The sequence below is a fragment of the Micromys minutus genome, assembly GCF_963924665.1.
Source record: "Micromys minutus genome assembly, chromosome: 2".
In the NCBI taxonomy this organism is placed as follows: Eukaryota; Metazoa; Chordata; class Mammalia; order Rodentia; family Muridae; genus Micromys; species Micromys minutus.
Window position 1 is genome coordinate 74,815,379 of NC_137971.1, and position 17,368 is coordinate 74,832,746.

A 17,368-nucleotide genomic window follows, 5' to 3' on the forward strand; every position below is an offset into this window, starting at 1 on the left:
TTTTTGAGACAGGGTTTCACTATGTAGCCCTGGATGTCTTGGACCAGGGTGTCCTTGAACTCTCAGAGATACTCTTGTCTGCAAAGTGAAGGCATTAGAGATGTTTGCCACCTCTCAATAATCACAAGCCAACACCTTTCTTTGTTTTTTTGGACTGAAAATGATGCAGTTTTAATATACCATTCTGCAGAAAGGGACACCGGCACAGAGAAAAGGCAAATTTGCTTTTGGGTTGATTTTGTCCAAGACAGTGGTTTCTGAACCCCTCACCACAGGACATTCCTGCCTCTTTCTCCGATTGGCTAGACATTATTAAATTTATAATCTAGCATAGTCCCTTTCTCAAATTCCCTATCCTTTTGATTTAGGAGGAAAGGCCTCATTTAATGAATTAGTTTGAGGCTCGAGACTGCCCTCTTTGCTAATTGTGGGCTCACCCATATAGCTAATTACCTATAACTTTTTTCTATTTATTTTTCACTTATTCACTTTACATCCCGCTGCCCCCTCCCGGTCTGTCCCTTCCACAATCCTTCCCATCCCTCTCTCCTTCTCTGAGCAGATGAGCCCCCCTCCCGCCCCCCCAGTGTTTCCTACCCTGGAGGCGCTTCCCTCCCACTGACAGCCAACAGTATATTTCAGAACTTTGGGGGAAGAAACAAGTCAGTTTCTTTTTTGAGTCAGTGATAGAGTTTAGGGTTACACGGCGTTTGTGCACTTGCACCACAGTGGCCCTTGCCCTTCAAACGGAGATGGGTGCAGCGCGTCTGGGAGCCGCCAGGGACCGCCAGCGCCCGCCAGGCCCTCTAGCGCCGCTCTGTACGTCGCAGGCGTACGGCGCTAGCGGCGGCTACGGCGGGAGGCCGCGGCGCAGTGCATCCTGGGTTGGCGTAGCCATGGCGTCTCGTGTCCTTTGCGCCTGTGTCCGCCGCCTGCCCGCGGCCTTCGCGCCGCTGCCCAGGCTTCCCACTTTGGCCTTGGCCCGACCGCTCAGCACCACTCTCTGCTCTGAGGGAATCCGGAGGAGACCCGGGACCCTGCAGCCTGCCTTGGCGCTCGCGCAGGTGACTCGCGGTGACTTTGCCGGGGCTAGTCAGGGGTCAGGGCCCCGGGCCGTCCGGGTTGGGGGAGGGGCTCCAGGCAGCAGCACAGAACCTGCAGGGGTGATCAGGGAACCCCGCTAGCCCCACTGCCTGACGGGTTTTAGTTGACCCCGGTCGTGAAGCTGAGTGTCTTATGATGAGAGCACAGGACTTGACCAAGTCTTGACTGAACAACAAAACTGGACACCAGCTCTCATCCTTGTGGAGTGGCAATGACCGCGAAGAGCACCTACTGCAGTTGTCAGTTGTGATGATGGCAATTACTGTGGTCACCTGGGGAAGTGCACAAGAGGAAAGGCACTTGCCTACAATAGCCCTCTCCACAGTATTCTCTAAGTTCCTAGAGTTCTATCGTAATTTTCCCCTTGTGGCACCTTTTGTCTGTTAGCCTTCTGGAAGTAAGGGTAGGAAACAAGTCATTTGTAGTTTGCATATTTAATGAAACCAGTGTGAGGCTTAACTTTGTCAGGATGTCACTTTCAACCCTAGATGCCCAACAGAAGACCCTAGCCCTCTTCCCACTCCCCTTCTGACTTACTCCGCTGGGATCAAGCCCTGGCATGGCGTTTTAAGTTCCCAGTGTGCATGCAAGATTAGGAACTACTGTAGGATAGTCTTTGGGCCGGGTTGAAGAACCCTTTTTCATACTCAGTGAGCTTCCTGCAGTAGTGGTTTCAGTCACACCTGCCTGTTTCAAGAAATAAGGATCTATATCCAGTGTTGTGATTCACTGACTATATCAAAAGGTTGTCATTATAAAAGTGTATATAAGGGCAGTAAAGTTGTTGTGCCTTGGACCTAGAGATTCATTTCAGATTAAGCTAAAATGTGATCTTCTGTTCTTACAGCATTGCTTCTCAAACTTCAGTTGTGCACACAGATCATTCAGTATGTCTGTATTTATTTTATGGGCTTTCTAGATAGGGTCCTGGGACCAATGCTCTCTGCCTGCTTTATACAGATAGTAAAGGAACTGCTTTATGCTTACAGAATGGTTTTGATTAAGTTCATTCACAAATGTAGAGAAACTGTTGTTTGTAAGATGTTTTAGGTTTGTTATTGGACTGTGGATGTTCTCTGCACAATCAGAAAGCAAACGGCCAGTGAGGTTTGTTAAAGGAATAAGAAACCTTTTCTCTGAATCCACCCAGCTTAGATGAGTAAAATAAGTTGGCTTGGAAGTTTCCATAAAATGAAGAGGGAGCTGACTAAAGAAGACTTTTGAAGAGGCGAGGGTTTATTTCAAACAGTTGAGTTTGAGGTGCCTCATTCCTGAGGTTTGCAGTGGGCAAGTGACAGAGAGATGGCCCTTAGAGCTTTTCCATAAACAAAGGGCATCAGTATCAGGCTAGCTTAGAGACACTGCACATAGTGCCATCTTTGATGCTTAGACATGATTGATGTCACATGTGAACCTGGGTCAGCACTCTACTGAGACAACCTGTTTTCAATACAGGGAAGGTGCTTTTCTAATGGTAGACATCTGGCAGAAAGAAGCAGTTTAGCTCCTCTAAGAGGTAATGCAGGAGAACTTGGAGGATACCTAACCATCCTGTGTCAGTTTCTTTGTAAAGGGTGTGTAAAGTGCTTCTATTACCATAGTCAATCTTTGGGCATACACCTTACCTGACCCTGTAGAAATTTACCAGTGGTACCTGGTGAGCTCCTGACACCTAGTGGCCTACCTGAGTAACTGCATACAAGTCGACACTCCAGCCACTTTTCTCATGGTCTGCTCTCAGCACTCTCTCTCCTTTTCTTCCATGTTCATTGCAGTTCATACCAAGCCTGTGTTTTCTGTGTTTGTTGTATTGTCTCAGGCTGGCTTTGGAACTCAGGTTGGTGAGAATATGTTGCTCTGCCTCACCCTCCCAAGCACTAGGGCTTGCAGCCCTGAACCACCGTGTCTTACTGAATCTGCTTGGGTCTTCTTCTTCCTTCAAGTCTGGAAATTGAACCTGGGGCCTCACTCATGCTAGACAAGCCCTCAACCCCAGTACCTTGATAGTTTTTAGTCTCTTTTCAGCTCCTTGATATGCACACAGGATATGTTACATCCTCTTACCTCAGACTTTTCTGTCATTTTCACTGTTAACATCTCTCTCCCTCTTTCTCTTATCCCTGTCTGTTTCACCTTATCTGTGGCCTCTTTAAGTCACTGTAATGAGTAGGACTGGTGCTTTGTCCCAGTCAGAGGCCACAAGAGGGAACAATGGATTTAGACACAAAAAAGTGCCCTGCCATTCTTATTCAGAAATCATCTAGAATTTCTCTTCAGCTATTCTCTTTAGTTTGTTGATTAAATAAGTTTGCTGCAAAGTAAGAATATCTTGATAAAGACATGTACATTGGTTTAGTTTTGTATGTCCTTATTAGTCAGGCTTGCCTGGACTCTGGATGTTTTTACCTCAAGTCTCACAAGTGTTATGGTTAAACATTTGACACCACAGCAGCTCTTAGGTCATTTTTCATAGACACACTCAGGGACATGAGTGCCAGCAAACAAACTTGGCTCTTTCTCTCTCTTGCACATTTATTTGTTCAGTGTGAGCATGCCTGTGAAGGTCAGAGGATAACTTGAAGGAGCCTGTTTTACTTACTCTCTGATCCATATTGCTCTCCTTCTCCCCAGTCCCCCCTCTTCAGTGTTGAACCATGGGTTTCAGACATGCTAAGCAAATTACTCTACAGCTCTATTCCTGCCCCTTTTTGAGACAGGGTATCACCAAATTGCTCAGCTTGGCCTTCAACTTGTTTCTTCTGCCTTCCCTCCCAAGTATTTGGGATTAAAAGCCCAGCAACACACTCATTTTCTATAGAACAGGCTAGCTGCAAACTAAGAACTTAAAGCCCCCAGACAGTCAGTGCTCCTCCATACTTTGTAGGTAAAATCTAGTCAAGGCTTCAGTACCCAACTGAATATAAGGCAGGCTGACAGCAGAAACTGTTGGATCTTATCATAAGAACACTCAGAAAGGTTTGTGTGTCTGGCTATAGGGCATACCCACCTGCCAGAGAAATATATGGGAGGTTTAGGTGGCTGGTTTCATTTGTTGTGGCCAGTGTCTAGTTACCACCTTCTGTATACCATGGCAGCTGTTAGGGTGGGTTCTCTTGTCTTATATCAGTGGTGGCAGTGCATTGAAAAGGCATGCTAAATTTGTCATGAGGGAACTTAAGCATTTCTGTGATGCTTTTAAGTTAGTGACAGTCTTACTCAGCAAGATGATGTCCAAAGCCAGAAGGACCAGTTCTGATTTTGAGGACAACCATTTTGAAGCTAGAGCTTCTCAGTTGCCCCAGCACTATGACCACACTGGAGAATGAGATGATGTGGGTTCTGTAAAGATCAGGAAGCTTTGTGAAAGATGCTTGTAGGAAGGCAGTGAGGTGGTTTACCAGGTAAAGGCACCAAAGCTGATGACCTTCAGTTCAGTCCCCAAGACTCTCACAGGGGAAGACGGGAAGAACTGACTCCCACAGCTTGTTCTCTGACCTCCAATCATGTGCTGTGTTATGTGTGGATTCCTCTCCCAAATAAAAAATGTGTGTAAAATTTCTTAAAAGATACCAGTAGTCCTGTGCATTTATATAAAGACATTTGAGATGGAATAACAGTCTTTTTCCTGCCTTTGTTCTAGGTGCCTGGAACGGTCACACATTTGTGCCGCCAATACAGTGACGCACCCCCACTGACGTTAGAGGGAATCAAGGACCGAGTTCTGTATGTCTTGAAACTCTATGATAAGATTGACCCAGAAAAGGTAACTGGTTTTGTCTTTTATCTTTTCCTTTATTTCGTGTGTGTGTGTGTGTGTGTGTGTGTGTGTGTGCACATACACTTATGCACGTATTTGCATGTCATGGCCCCTAGAGGAAGTCACAGGACAACTTGCAGCAGTCAGTCCTCTCCTTTCACCATGTCTGTCCCAGGAATCAAACTTGGGGTCATTAGGATTGGTGGCAAGCTCCTTTACCTGATGAACCATCTCACCAGTCCATTTTTTTTCTTTAGCAAATTTAATCACGTAGTATAAAGTTCAAAGGGGCCAAACAAATATTCAATTAAAAGTCTCCCCAGCTTTCAGCCAACTGTTTCCCCTACTAGTAGATTGACATTGTCCTTGTATAGCTTCTTGTGTAGCTTTCCAGAGAGATACATGGATATATCAGGCAGTACACATACACATGTACAGTATATATGTATTTTGTCCCATTTACTTTTCTATTGCTGTGATTAAACACCATGAACAAAGCAACTTGCAAAAGGAAGGGTTTATTTAGAGCTTACAATTCCACCTTGGCAAGGAGAATGGCAGTAGGCAGACAGGCATGGCACTGTAGAAGTAGCTGGGAGCTTACCTCTTAAAGCACAAACAGGAAGCAAAGAGTATGTTGGGAATGGATGGAGGAGGCTTTTGATTCCATGAAGCCCCCTCTCCCCTCACATCACCTCCAAATTCTCCCCAAATAGACACCAACTGAGAACCAAATATTCAAAGGTTCAAGACTTCCGGGGGCGGGGGTCTTCTCATTCAAACCACCACAGTATTTATGTTTATCTCCCACTCTCTTCCAACAACACAAGTGTTCTGAGAGTGTATTTCAGGGGAAAACACATACTTACCCTATGGCAGGGTCTAATTACTATCAAGAAAAGCCTTTGAAAAAACCACAGGTGGTATATACCAGAACTGTGTTTTGCGTCTTGTTTTGGTTTTGAAAGGATTTCACTATGTAGCCCATGCTGGCCCAAAACTCACACCCTTAGCCTCATCCTCCAAAGTGATGGGATTATAGAAGTATACTACCACATGAGGTTTCCTTCCTTCCTTCCAGCTGTCTTTCCTTTTTGTTTTTTGTGTTTGGAGGCAAGGTTTCTCTGTAATAGCCCTGGCTGTCCTGGAACTCAGAGATCTGCCTGCCTCTGCCTCCTGAGTGAGTGCTGGGATTAAAGGTGTGCCTCACTATAGCCCCACTCTTTCTTTTTTAACATAACCCTTGGGATTTTTTTTCATGTGGTTTGTAAACAATGTTTTTTCTTTACTAATACAAGTTTGTTGTGTGTAAGGTTGTTTTCATTATAGTTTTAAAAATGATTGTGTTTGTGTGTGTGTGCACACGTACACAAGCGGGTGCTGAGGACAGAAGAGGTTATCAAATGTCCATTATCATTTGTCCATCTATTCTGAGGCATGGTGTCTTTCAACCCGGGACTCCACTTTCTGTTTCTGCCCACTCCAGAGCTAAGAGTATAGGTCTGTATCAGAGAGCCAGCTTGTTACATAGTTGCTGGAATCTGAACTCTGGTCATCAGGATTGTGTAGAGACTGCTTTTAACTCCTGGGCCATCTCTTCAGGCCTGTTTTAAAGATTATTTCTGGGAGTGGGTGGACGAGTACCCTCATAGAAGCAGGGGGAGGGAAGATGGGATGGGGGTTTCCAGAGGCGAAACCAGAAAAGGAGATAACATTTGAAATGTAAATAAATTAAAATATTCAATAAAAAACGAATATTTCCTGGTGATTTTGAGGTGTACATTATAACAAACACTATTTTCTCAACTGAAGGTATTTTAGGGTTTCATTTCTGTGAAAAGACACCATGACCAAAAGCAAAAGTAACTCATAAAAGTAAACGTTTGATTGGGGCTGGCTTACAGTTTCAGAGGTTCAGTCCATTACCATCATAGTGGGAAGCATGGCAGCGCCAGGTATACATAGTTTTGGAAGAGCCAAGAGTTCTACACTTGGCAGCAGCAGGAGACTTGTTTCTACAGGCAAGCAGCAGGAGGGTGTCTTCCCCACTGGGTGGAGCTTGAACATAAGAACTTAAAGCCCACCCTCACAGTGACACACTTCCTCCAATAAGGAAACACCTCCTAAAAGTGTCATTCTCTGTGGGCCAAGCATTCAAACACATGATGAGTCTGTAAGGGCCAAACCTGTTCAAGCCACTACAGAAGGTACCTGCGATTTATTATAATCTTGGGTTTTTTAGTTATTGAGTATGTGTGTTGCTGGGAATGGAATCCCAGGCCTCATATATACTAAGGTAAATGTTCTATACTGGGCTATGTGAAAAGGTAGGATCTCACTGTGTGGCACTAGTTGGCCTGGTACTTGCTATGTAGACCAGGCTGGCCTCAAACTCAGATCTGTGTCTGTCTGTCTGTACCTGCCTTTAGAGTGCTTGGATAATAGCTTGCATCTTGAGGACAAATAGTTTTGTTAGTAAAGTAGCAAGAAAATCAATTCTCTCTGATGTCCTTTAGAATAGTGCTCAAAGATCCAAGTAAAGTATGTAGCATGAAATCTTTCATTTAATTCTGTTTGCAAGTTAACCACCTCAAAATGAAGTTGAACAAAGTAACAAATGACACTCTGTCCATGCCAGCATATGTTAAACACCATAGCCTTGATGGCTGTTCAAAATTGTCTGTATGGTGATAAAGTAGTGTACTGTGTCTTGGGAAGCAAACACTGTCATGGGTTAAATTTTGTTTGGTATTTCTTTCTTGCAGCTCTCAGTAAATTCTCATTTTATGAAGGACCTGGGCTTAGACAGTTTGGACCAAGTGGAAATTATTATGGCCATGGAAGACGAATTTGGTAACATATATACTTTAGCTTTGGGTTTGCATGTTATGAGTCTGTTTTGTTGTTTTTTTTAAGAAAAGATCTTTCTCTGTAGTCCAGGCCAAATGACCTTAGAAAGTTTAAACTGAAGGAAGTGCTGGAATTTGGACTGGACTCAGCCTCAATAGAAACAGTAACAGCCAGTACTTCCCAGTCTTCTTACTGTCAGGTGATGTTAACTATTAGGGACAGCTCAGGCTAGGCAGAATAGAATTAAAGGCCTAGGAAAGCAAAGGATCAGGAGCAAAAGTCTCACAGAGGTGCTGATGATGCTTGGGGCCTCTCATGATCTATGATGACTTTAACTAGACAGCAGTAATCAGCTGTGCTGAGGACACACAGTTGAGGTCTTAAGGTCTGTTTGCTGTGCAAATGAGGCTTTATAAAATTCCCAAAATACTTTTGTGGGTAGCTGTTCAGCTTGGGAGAAAAGACTTGTGTACCACACAACAGAACAGATCCCCTAGTTAACGCTCTTATAGATGATGCTGGGCAGGTGCAGTGCTGTTGTTGCCAAGGGCTTACAAGAACCAGAGCTAGACTGAGCTCAGATAGTGTGAGAGCCTGATAAGCAAAAGCATCCCAAAGTGTTTTCCTGTTCTGTACAATGAGTGTGCCAGTAGTAGAAGCACCAAGATTGGGACTGCTGAGAGATCACTACAGTGATCACTACAGTGTCTGAGCCCAAGTAAACCATATGGAAACTATCAAAACCCAACTGCATAAAAGGAACACATGGATGACCCTTGAGAACAGAAGTCAGATAAACACCTTATCACATGCTACATACATGCTCCACCGGCATTGAATGTCAAGAGGAAAACAGATGGGGACAGAGTAGATTCAAGGCTGCTAAGGGTTGGGATTCAAGGAGTGACCTACTAATGACACTTTTAGGTTTCCTTTTAGGAAGGAATGATGAAAATGTTCAGTGACAGTGGTTCTCAACCTTCTTGATGCTGCCACTATTTAGTACAGTTCCTCACGTTGTGGCTCTCAACCTTACAATTATGTTGTTACTTTATTAATAATTTTGCTATTATGAATCATAATGTAAATATCTGATATATATGACCCCCAAAGGCTGAGAACCATGGTCCTAGGGAACTGGTTTCATTCTTGGGGAACTAGATAATAGCAGTGTTTGTGCAGCCCGTGAACATACTACAGATGACTGAGTTGTACATTTGAAAGAGTTTTCACGTAGGCAGTGGTGGGCACACCTTTAATCCCAGCATTCAGGAGGCAGAGGCAGGTGGATCTCTCTTGAGTTTGAGACTAGCCTGGTCTGCATAGTAAGTTTCAAGACAGCCAGGGTAGTTACACAATCCACCCAAGGGGGTTCTGTTATACTAATTATTTCTAAAAAACTTAAGATCAACAGGATACTCATTTTCTAAAACCTTCCCAGTTCAAAACAAAGTGGGATAGATCAAGACTGTTGGAGATGTTTCACACAGGTGTGTATTTCGAGAGGATCAGATGCAGCCAAACCTAGTGGCACAGATTCAAAACTGCTTCAGATTTCAAGGCCAGGTTGAGTAACTAAGTGGGGCTCTTACCTAAAACTAAAAGTAGCAGGGGGAAGGGTAATCATATGCTTTCAGTTTTAAAGTACTTGCTTTTTCTGTACTTATACATTGCTACCAACTTTTTATTTTAGGGTTTGAAATTCCTGATATAGATGCAGAGAAGTTAATGTGTCCACAAGAAATTGTAGATTACATTGCAGATAAGAAGGACGTGTATGAATAAAGTATCAGGTAAATAATCTGACATAAAACCATCTTCTCCCATAAGATCAGTTTATCTGTAGTTTTGCTTTGTTTTTTAGATTTATTTTTATTTATATGAGTACACTGCAGCTATCTTCAGTCACACCAGAAGAGTGCATCAGATGGATGTGAGCCACCATGTGGTTGCTGGGATTTGAACTCAGGACCTCTGGAAGAGCAGTCAGTGCTCTTAACTGCTGAGCCATCTCTCCAGTACCCCAACCCCACCCCCATAGTTCTTCAATAAAGCAAGACTCATAAAACAAAAGTTGGCAGTGCTTGACTGTCATCAGTTCTTTTATTCTGGTTATCTTCCATCCGGAACCCCTAAGCCTTGCAGTGGTCTTTATTTCCAAAGCATCATTCCAAGATAGGACTCAGCCCTCTTCTTAAAAGTAGTCTTACACAAATATTGCATGTCATAACCCAGAAAGAAACCTCAGTCCCTCAGGCACCCACCAACCTAAGCCTCACCTGCTCAGGTGGCCCAGGATTGCTCACGATTAAGAGGATGGGCTTTAGAGACAGGCCCAAGTTGGCTATATTGTCAGGCATGCTGTGGGCCTGGTCATTTTGGATAAGCTGCAGAATCTGAGCCCATGTAAAGTGGGAATGATGTCGGCCCTATCACAGCTTTGTGAAGGTCAAATTGGGCTACACAGATCGTCAGCACTGTCCGCTGTTAAGCCTTAGCTGACAATCCTTGCTGGTTCTGCTCTGGTGTTTTAGTGCTTGGGATACTTAGTTTCAAAGCACTGGGAACCTTAAAGACTTCTCTTGTCATTGCCAGAGCCTTCTTCCTTACTGTGAGACTCCAGAGGACAGACGATGGCATCTTGGCCGACTGACAGCGATTCTGTTGGACTTGTATTTAAATTGTCTGAGTGGTTTACCCTTTAAAAATAAATCTATTACAAAACTAATGTTTTTCTCAATCTTTAGTTTTTTTTCTTTTTTTGAGACAGTGTCATTCTGGCCTGAACTCATTTAGCACGAACCTCAAATTCAGTGATCTTCCTGTCTCAGCCTCCCAAGAGCTTCAGATTATAGGCTTGACCTGCTCAACCTAAAATTTAAAATTTTTATTTATGTTGCTTATAATTTTTTAAGGTCTGTTATTGATAACCATGTACATTAGAAATACTTTCCAGGGCACTGTGATAGGCAGCTGGGGAGAATAATATAAAGCAATGATAGATTTTGAGAGCATCTCAGTGAAACCTACCTAGGCAGGTAAGAGTTAAAGCCATCCTGGGTGACAAGACTTTCAAAAATTTTTTTCTTCTAGCAGTGTACCTGAAGTGGGTTTCCCTCTGCCACCTACCCCAGTACATGGATTCACACTGGAAAACGTCTGTTCAGGCTGTGAATCAAATAAATGTTACTCGGCTAGTTTCTCTCTAAAGGACTACTGACCTTTGCGGGAGGACAGCTCTCCTGAGGGCGGCTCAGCTTGGCCTTAAGCACCGCTGCCTACTTACACACCCAGTGTTAGTTGTCCCTCAGCTATTTGGGATATGTTCTCTATGTAGCCCAGGCTAAGCCTCAGACCGTAACCCTACCTCAGTCCTCTGAGTGCTGGGATAATGGGTCGATGCTGCCACAATGCTACCCATTTATTTTTAGCACTTTGCCTCTTGGGGTTGATGTAGGTAATATATATCTTGAGATTCAATTGAGAGTCATACCATAATTGCCTTTTTACTGTAGTTTGGAGAAGGGAAAGGAAACAAGTTTATAGAAGGTGGTATCAAAGTAAGGGAGTGAGGTGGGTGGTCCAGAGAAGCCAGCAGAGAAGCTTCTGGTAGGATGAGGTGGGACAAAGGCAGGAACCAACTCTGCATTTGGGCGTATTCTCAATGCCCATTTCTTTCTGAAGTGCCCAGTGTCTTTGTCTCCCAGGAGTTCTTTTAGACCTTTTGGCTATACATACTCCTTTCTTTTTAGTTTTGGGGTTTCCCCCGATAGTGCTGGGGATGGGTTCCAGGGTATTGCACATTAGACAAGAACACATAGGATGTATGTGGCTGCTGACTGGAACTGACTCCAGGTTAGTTTGGTAATATTCCCCCAAGTTGTAAATGAGTACTTTAAATCCTAGAGTAGTCGAAGAATTGGCCCAAAAATTCGTGTGAATTGTTTCTGCTCAAGCTCACTGTACTGCCCGCCACCACGGCATCCTGTCACTCCTTTCCCCACACATCTGACCTACTCGTATCACTCTGGATGTGGCTACAATTCACCGGTTCACACATTTAGGATCTTTTTGCTGAAATACCAAACATCTCTCCGCTTTAAGAATTCACAGGGATGTTTTCAGTAAGGATTCTTTCTGTGCTCTGATAGGCAGCAAACTGACCACGTACAGCATTCCAGACTACAAATCAGAGAATGGAATACATACTGTTGATGTGTAAGTTTTGTGTGCATGTTTGCGAAAGGTTGCCGCTAAGTGTCTGCCTGCATTGTTCTCCATTTACATACTGAGGCCGGTTCACAGCTTGCTGTTTCAGCTGATCTAGCTGGCCAGCTTGTTTGGGTGGTTTCCTGTCTTTTGTGCCCTGGGTGACTCTCATGAGCCCCTGTGGCTGGGGATGGGCCTCTGTGATTGAATTGCTCAGAATGCAGGAGGCCCTGGGTTTTATGCCCAACACTGGAAAAGAAGACCTGGAAACAATCCTGTTTCTAGCCCTTGTCCCAATCCCTCTAATTAAGACCCTTTAGTCTCCTCACTGTATCCCCCAGACGTTCCTAACAGACCTTTAAAGTTTCTGTGACAGGACCTACAGTAATGCAAGCATGTGCCATCGATGCCACCCAGCAGGTGTTCTTGCTAAAATCCTGTAAGCAGTATGATGGTGAAGATGCATAGACTGTAAAACCGACGATACTGTCACTGTTCTAAGTCAAAGACCAAAGAGATGGTAACTTAGGGAAACATGGAGCTGGAAAGTACTGTGAAGACATTGGGGTAACTAAGGTGTGTGATTAGATAAAGTTAAATTTTTTAGGTACAGCAGTTAGAGTAACTATAGTGCCTGGAAATAGGAGTAAAGCATGGCAGAAGCTGGCTTTATGCTAACATGACTATGGTGAAGTGAGTCTTTTGAGTTCACAGTACCATTCTTTCAACTGTCAAATCTGTGAAAAGATGGGAGAAAATTTCAATATACATTTGAAAAGGAATATACTAAGGACTTGAAATTGGATGTCTGCCAAAGTGTGCACCACACTTATAATTGCAAGCATGTGAGTCCCAGGCTTGTCTAAAACAAAAACTAAAAGCTAACAGCAAACACTGGGTGGAGTTGTGAACAGAAACAAATCTGTAGAATAACAAAAGTTGCTATTTTAAGGGAAAATAAAATGCATGCCTAAAATCTCCAGTGTTTGGGAGATTGGGGTGAGAGGATTGGAAATTCAAGATTATCCTTGGCTACTCACTGAGTTCAAGACCAGCCTGGAGGCTACAGTGCAGCTTGTCTCAAAACAATCAACTAAAGATAAGCAGCTCGGTCATACTTCAATAAAATACATCAGAATGGGGGAAGCACCAAAGTGTGAATAAGTAATAGTCATTACCAAGACACATCAGAGACATATGGTTAACAAGTACATTTTTAACTATTAATAATTCAGGAATATGAAAACTGACATACTCCAGCCAAGGCTGAGGAGCAGATGCCTGGGAAAGGCTTTTGTAAGGTCTATAACAGCCACATAGGAAAAGCAGGACACAGAACATGGCAGGAGCAGCAGTAACTGCAAATGCAAGTGGCTGCCCTATGTAGCACACACCTCAGCTACCTTAAGAAGTTCAAAGTCAACTAGGGCCATGAGACCCTAACTTAAAAATATAGAATAAAAATAAGTGGGAAATCAGCCTCTGGTTCAGGAAACCATAGTGCATAGCCTACAAGGTCACGTGCAGTTAAAAGATGTAGTGTGTTTAACGTAGCAGGCAGTTAAGAGGTTGCTATGATCGGTCCACCAAAGGACCTTACAGTCTGATTAAGAAGCTTGTTGGCCACTGTGGGATTTTCTGTAGGACAGTCATGTACACACCCAGGGTGGACTGAAGAGAATGAACATAATTGACGGTTTTAGAAAAAAGGTTTGGAGATTGGCATAAAGTAATGGAGAAGGTTCTCTGAGTAACTTGATCTTGGCTATTCACACAGCTGGGCTGCTACTGAAACCAGAAAAAAAAATGGTCAGATTTTAAGGGGTGACACGATTTCCACTTGAGACATCACGATTTGAGGGGTGTGTGGGATACCCGAGGAGGCAACACATAAAGAAAATGCATAACAATGCCATGCTGGAGCCAGGGCTCATAATCAAGGGTCTGTGTGGGGCCTCCTCACTTTACCAAGTTAGTTAAAATTGACCCTGTGTTCCTAGGATGGGGCCTTATGTGCTGAAGATTAACATGTATTCTGCTCCTTCAGAATGGGGTTCAATAGACCTGACACACACACACACACACACACACACACACACACACACACACACACACACACACACACACCCCTATCACTTGAGATTTCTTTATCAGGTATAGCATTTATGACTTTTGAGTTTTTAAAGTGATAGTAAAGCCAAATCAGCAAATTTCAGACTTTTATTAACAATAAATCCAATGAATAAATGCCAAGGTCAGAGTTTATACAAGCAATTCCTAACATCAGGAATGAAATCAGGAACAGGACGATCAAGCAAAGTCAGCAAGAGCCACTTTCCTTAAGTCCTCTTTCAGCGTCAGGTAAGTGGGTGCTGGCTCAGCTGGTTACTGACAGGCATGTGATTGTTCTCTGGGTCTGAGTCCTTTGGGCTGAAGTGAAGGCACCAGGATGATGTGACAGATCATGTGCTGATATGACAACCTGGGTACAGTGTTTAGAGTAAATCCTACAGACAGCCCCAGAGGCCCCTCTCTGGCCTCCATGCTTCCATTAAAGGCCAGACAGCTCTAGAAAAGGTGCATCCAAGCAGCCATTTATCCATCACATAACCAGAGGTCAAAACCCTGTGAAATGACCTGTCAAAGTGCTATTATCTCTACACAGAGTTCAGGCTAAATGAATAACACCCATTCACAGTGAGTCTGTCTGAGAAGGGTACAAGAAACACAGAGTGAGTGCATCAACTGGTGCTTTTGATAGAACTTTGGGAACAAAAGACCCTAGCCCCAAGCAGGTTGGAGGGAGTCCCCATGGCATGAAATAGAATAATTCTTGGAACCAAGCATAGTGGACACATCTATAATCTTCGTACTTTGAAGATAGAGGTAGAAAAATGAAGGAACAAGGATACCCTCAGCTTCATAGTGAGCTCAAGGCCAGCCTGGTCCATGTAAATTCTAGGTCAGCCAGAGCTTAACAGTGAGACCCCCTGTCTTCATATATATATGCAAGACAAGAACATTAATAGAAAAAATTCTACAAATTAAGTATTACTGATATGCAGGTAAAGCATCTTCCCACACATACCTGGTAACCTGAGTTGGATTACTAGAGTCCGGGTCAATGTGGAAAGAGAAAACCAAGTCCACAAACGTGTTCTCTGACCTCCTCATACGGGTGCTGTGGCAAATGGGATCCATATACATACAACAAAAGGATTTAGATAGGGTAGAAGGCATAGAAAGTGGGAAGTTTAAAAGTTTAGTAGAAAAATGAGGTGAACAAGGAAAAGTTGGGGAGAAAAAAAACCCCAAAGTAATGGGGCCTGAAAATGGCCCTGGCCAACTACATCAAGGCAAGACGGCTAGAGTAGTTGGAGGTAGAAAAGCAGCCTTGACAGGAAGCATCTCACTCGTACAGAGGAGCCCTTGTCTCTATTGTAGAAATGGTTTTTACCAGATCTTTTAATATACTGGTGTGCCAGGTGGTGGTGGTGGCAACATACACCTTTAATCCCAGCATTTGGAAGACAGAGGCAGGTGTGGACCTTTTGAGTTCAAGGCCAGCCTGATCTACAGAATGACTTTCAGGACAGCCAGAACTGCACAGAGAAACCCTATCTTGAAAAGAAAATATATCCTTAGGCTGGCAAGATGGCTCTGTGGCTTACCCTGTTGCCAAACCTTTCCATCCTGGAACCCATATGGTAGAAGAGAACCGACTTCCAAAAGTAGTCCTCTGATTTCCACACACATCATGGCATGAGTGTGCACACATGTAATATGTGTACAAACACAAAAATGTAAGAATTTTAATAAAGAACTAATAATACAATGAAGCTGGACATCACACCACATGCCTGCAGTCCCTGAGGAGGAATAGGAGGATCCTGAGTTACAGGCAGGGCTAGGAACTCTATCTGAAAAAGAAAAATGCTTTTCAGTATTGCTTCAGAAGTATGAGGTGTTAGCAATAGAAAAATGGGAGCCCAGGCCCTTGAGGAATACTTGCACAATGGAGGGAAGGGAAAATGTCTAACATGTGAGTGGCTGAGTATACTATATCCTCACAAACCATCACCATCAATGCCAAGGATTCTGGTCTTCTTTCTGGGTCTTTATAGCATGTGGCTCCAGCCACTATTTTTTTAAAATGAATCTTCAAAGGCTGGCTAAGGTAGAGAATTTCCAGTTAGGACAGAGAGGGAAGGAAAGTAGCTTCCCCTAACCAGAGGTTTACATGGCAGAGGGCTGCCCAAGCAAAAGGATGGATGATTGGCAAGCTCATTACTCTGATACTTCAGGCTCAATCAAATCTCCTGTCAGCTGTTCCAGAGAATAAGCTTGTATATATTACTTAGTGCCACACAAGTCAGACCACAGCTGGCTTGGGGCCCAGTTCTAAATGTTGGTAAGTCCCCAGGATAGATTAGGCCCCAGAATAGATTAGGCGCATGAAGAATTGGAAGGAAAGAGAAACACAATTAATTATCAAACTTTAATTGATAGACTAATCTTACAGGATAAACAATACGACAGCTAGTCAAGATTACATATTAAAAAAAAAAAAAAATTCCAGCAGCGCAAATCTAATAGACTAAATACGTTCATCTCCTCCCAAACAGGCGTTTTGATTTAAAAACAAACAAGAACAGAGTGTACACCACAAGGAAACATAGTACTTACATATTGTCAAATACTTCTGCAGAAGTCTGTAGGAAAGGTAAAGAAGGTTCTCAGACACCAAGAAAGCAGAACCACCCACCCTGGTAGGTAAATCTACCAGCTGATTTACACACTAGAGGGCTCCTGTCCACTTCTAGGCCTATGAAGAAGAAAATGGGCCTGATCCTGACTGGAAGTAACATCATTACAAAGTGTAAAGACACAGAGACCATCCTTTTCCAAGGGAACAGGGCTAACAGTAGCAAAAAGCAAGAGAAAGTTGGCAGATGGGTGAAAACCTTGGCATACATCTATCTATCCTCCCTTCTTGGCTCCTGGTAAAGGAAAGGGCAGGCCAACCGCAATAGCTCACAAAGCTCCTTCAGACACATTAAAGAGGAAAAGTTCCCTTCTGGGTGAGATACGGCAACTTTTCTGAGACATGGCAATGTAGCAAAATCCACCTCTTTGGCCCTCATAGGGAAAGCAGCAGTTAAGGAGCTACTTAGGACCTTACCAGGCAGGCTCCTACTATGTCCACAAGATGCAAAGAATGTCCATTCTTAGCCCAGTCAAACTTCATTTAAGAGCCAAAGCTACCCACAAAGGCCCATCACAGATTAAAATACTTCTCACCAGGAGTCCTGCAACTCAGTCTAAGGGCTCTAAGCAGAGGGACCCAGGCTCAGCAGCAGTTATATGACCACATTTTTTGCCAAGTCACCTCAGGGAGGAAAAGACAGGCCTGATGTCTGAGATGGCAGCCCTACAGAAGGGCCACCA

The 17,368-nt window shown here is 43.6% G+C and overlaps 1 protein-coding gene across 1 annotated transcript; it reads left to right on the top strand.

Moving 5' to 3' along the window:
* The first annotated feature begins 874 nt into the window (after window positions 1-874).
* On the top strand, window positions 875-10,439 carry NDUFAB1 (NADH:ubiquinone oxidoreductase subunit AB1). Its single transcript, XM_080911869.1, has 5 exons — window positions 875-1,064; window positions 4,745-4,867; window positions 7,627-7,714; window positions 9,405-9,504; window positions 10,307-10,439. Exons 1-4 carry the CDS (start codon window positions 897-899, stop codon window positions 9,494-9,496), a joined length of 471 nt encoding a protein of 156 aa, XP_080767995.1. The 5' UTR covers window positions 875-896; the 3' UTR covers window positions 9,497-9,504; window positions 10,307-10,439.
* The last annotated feature ends 6,929 nt before the right edge of the window (window positions 10,440-17,368 follow it).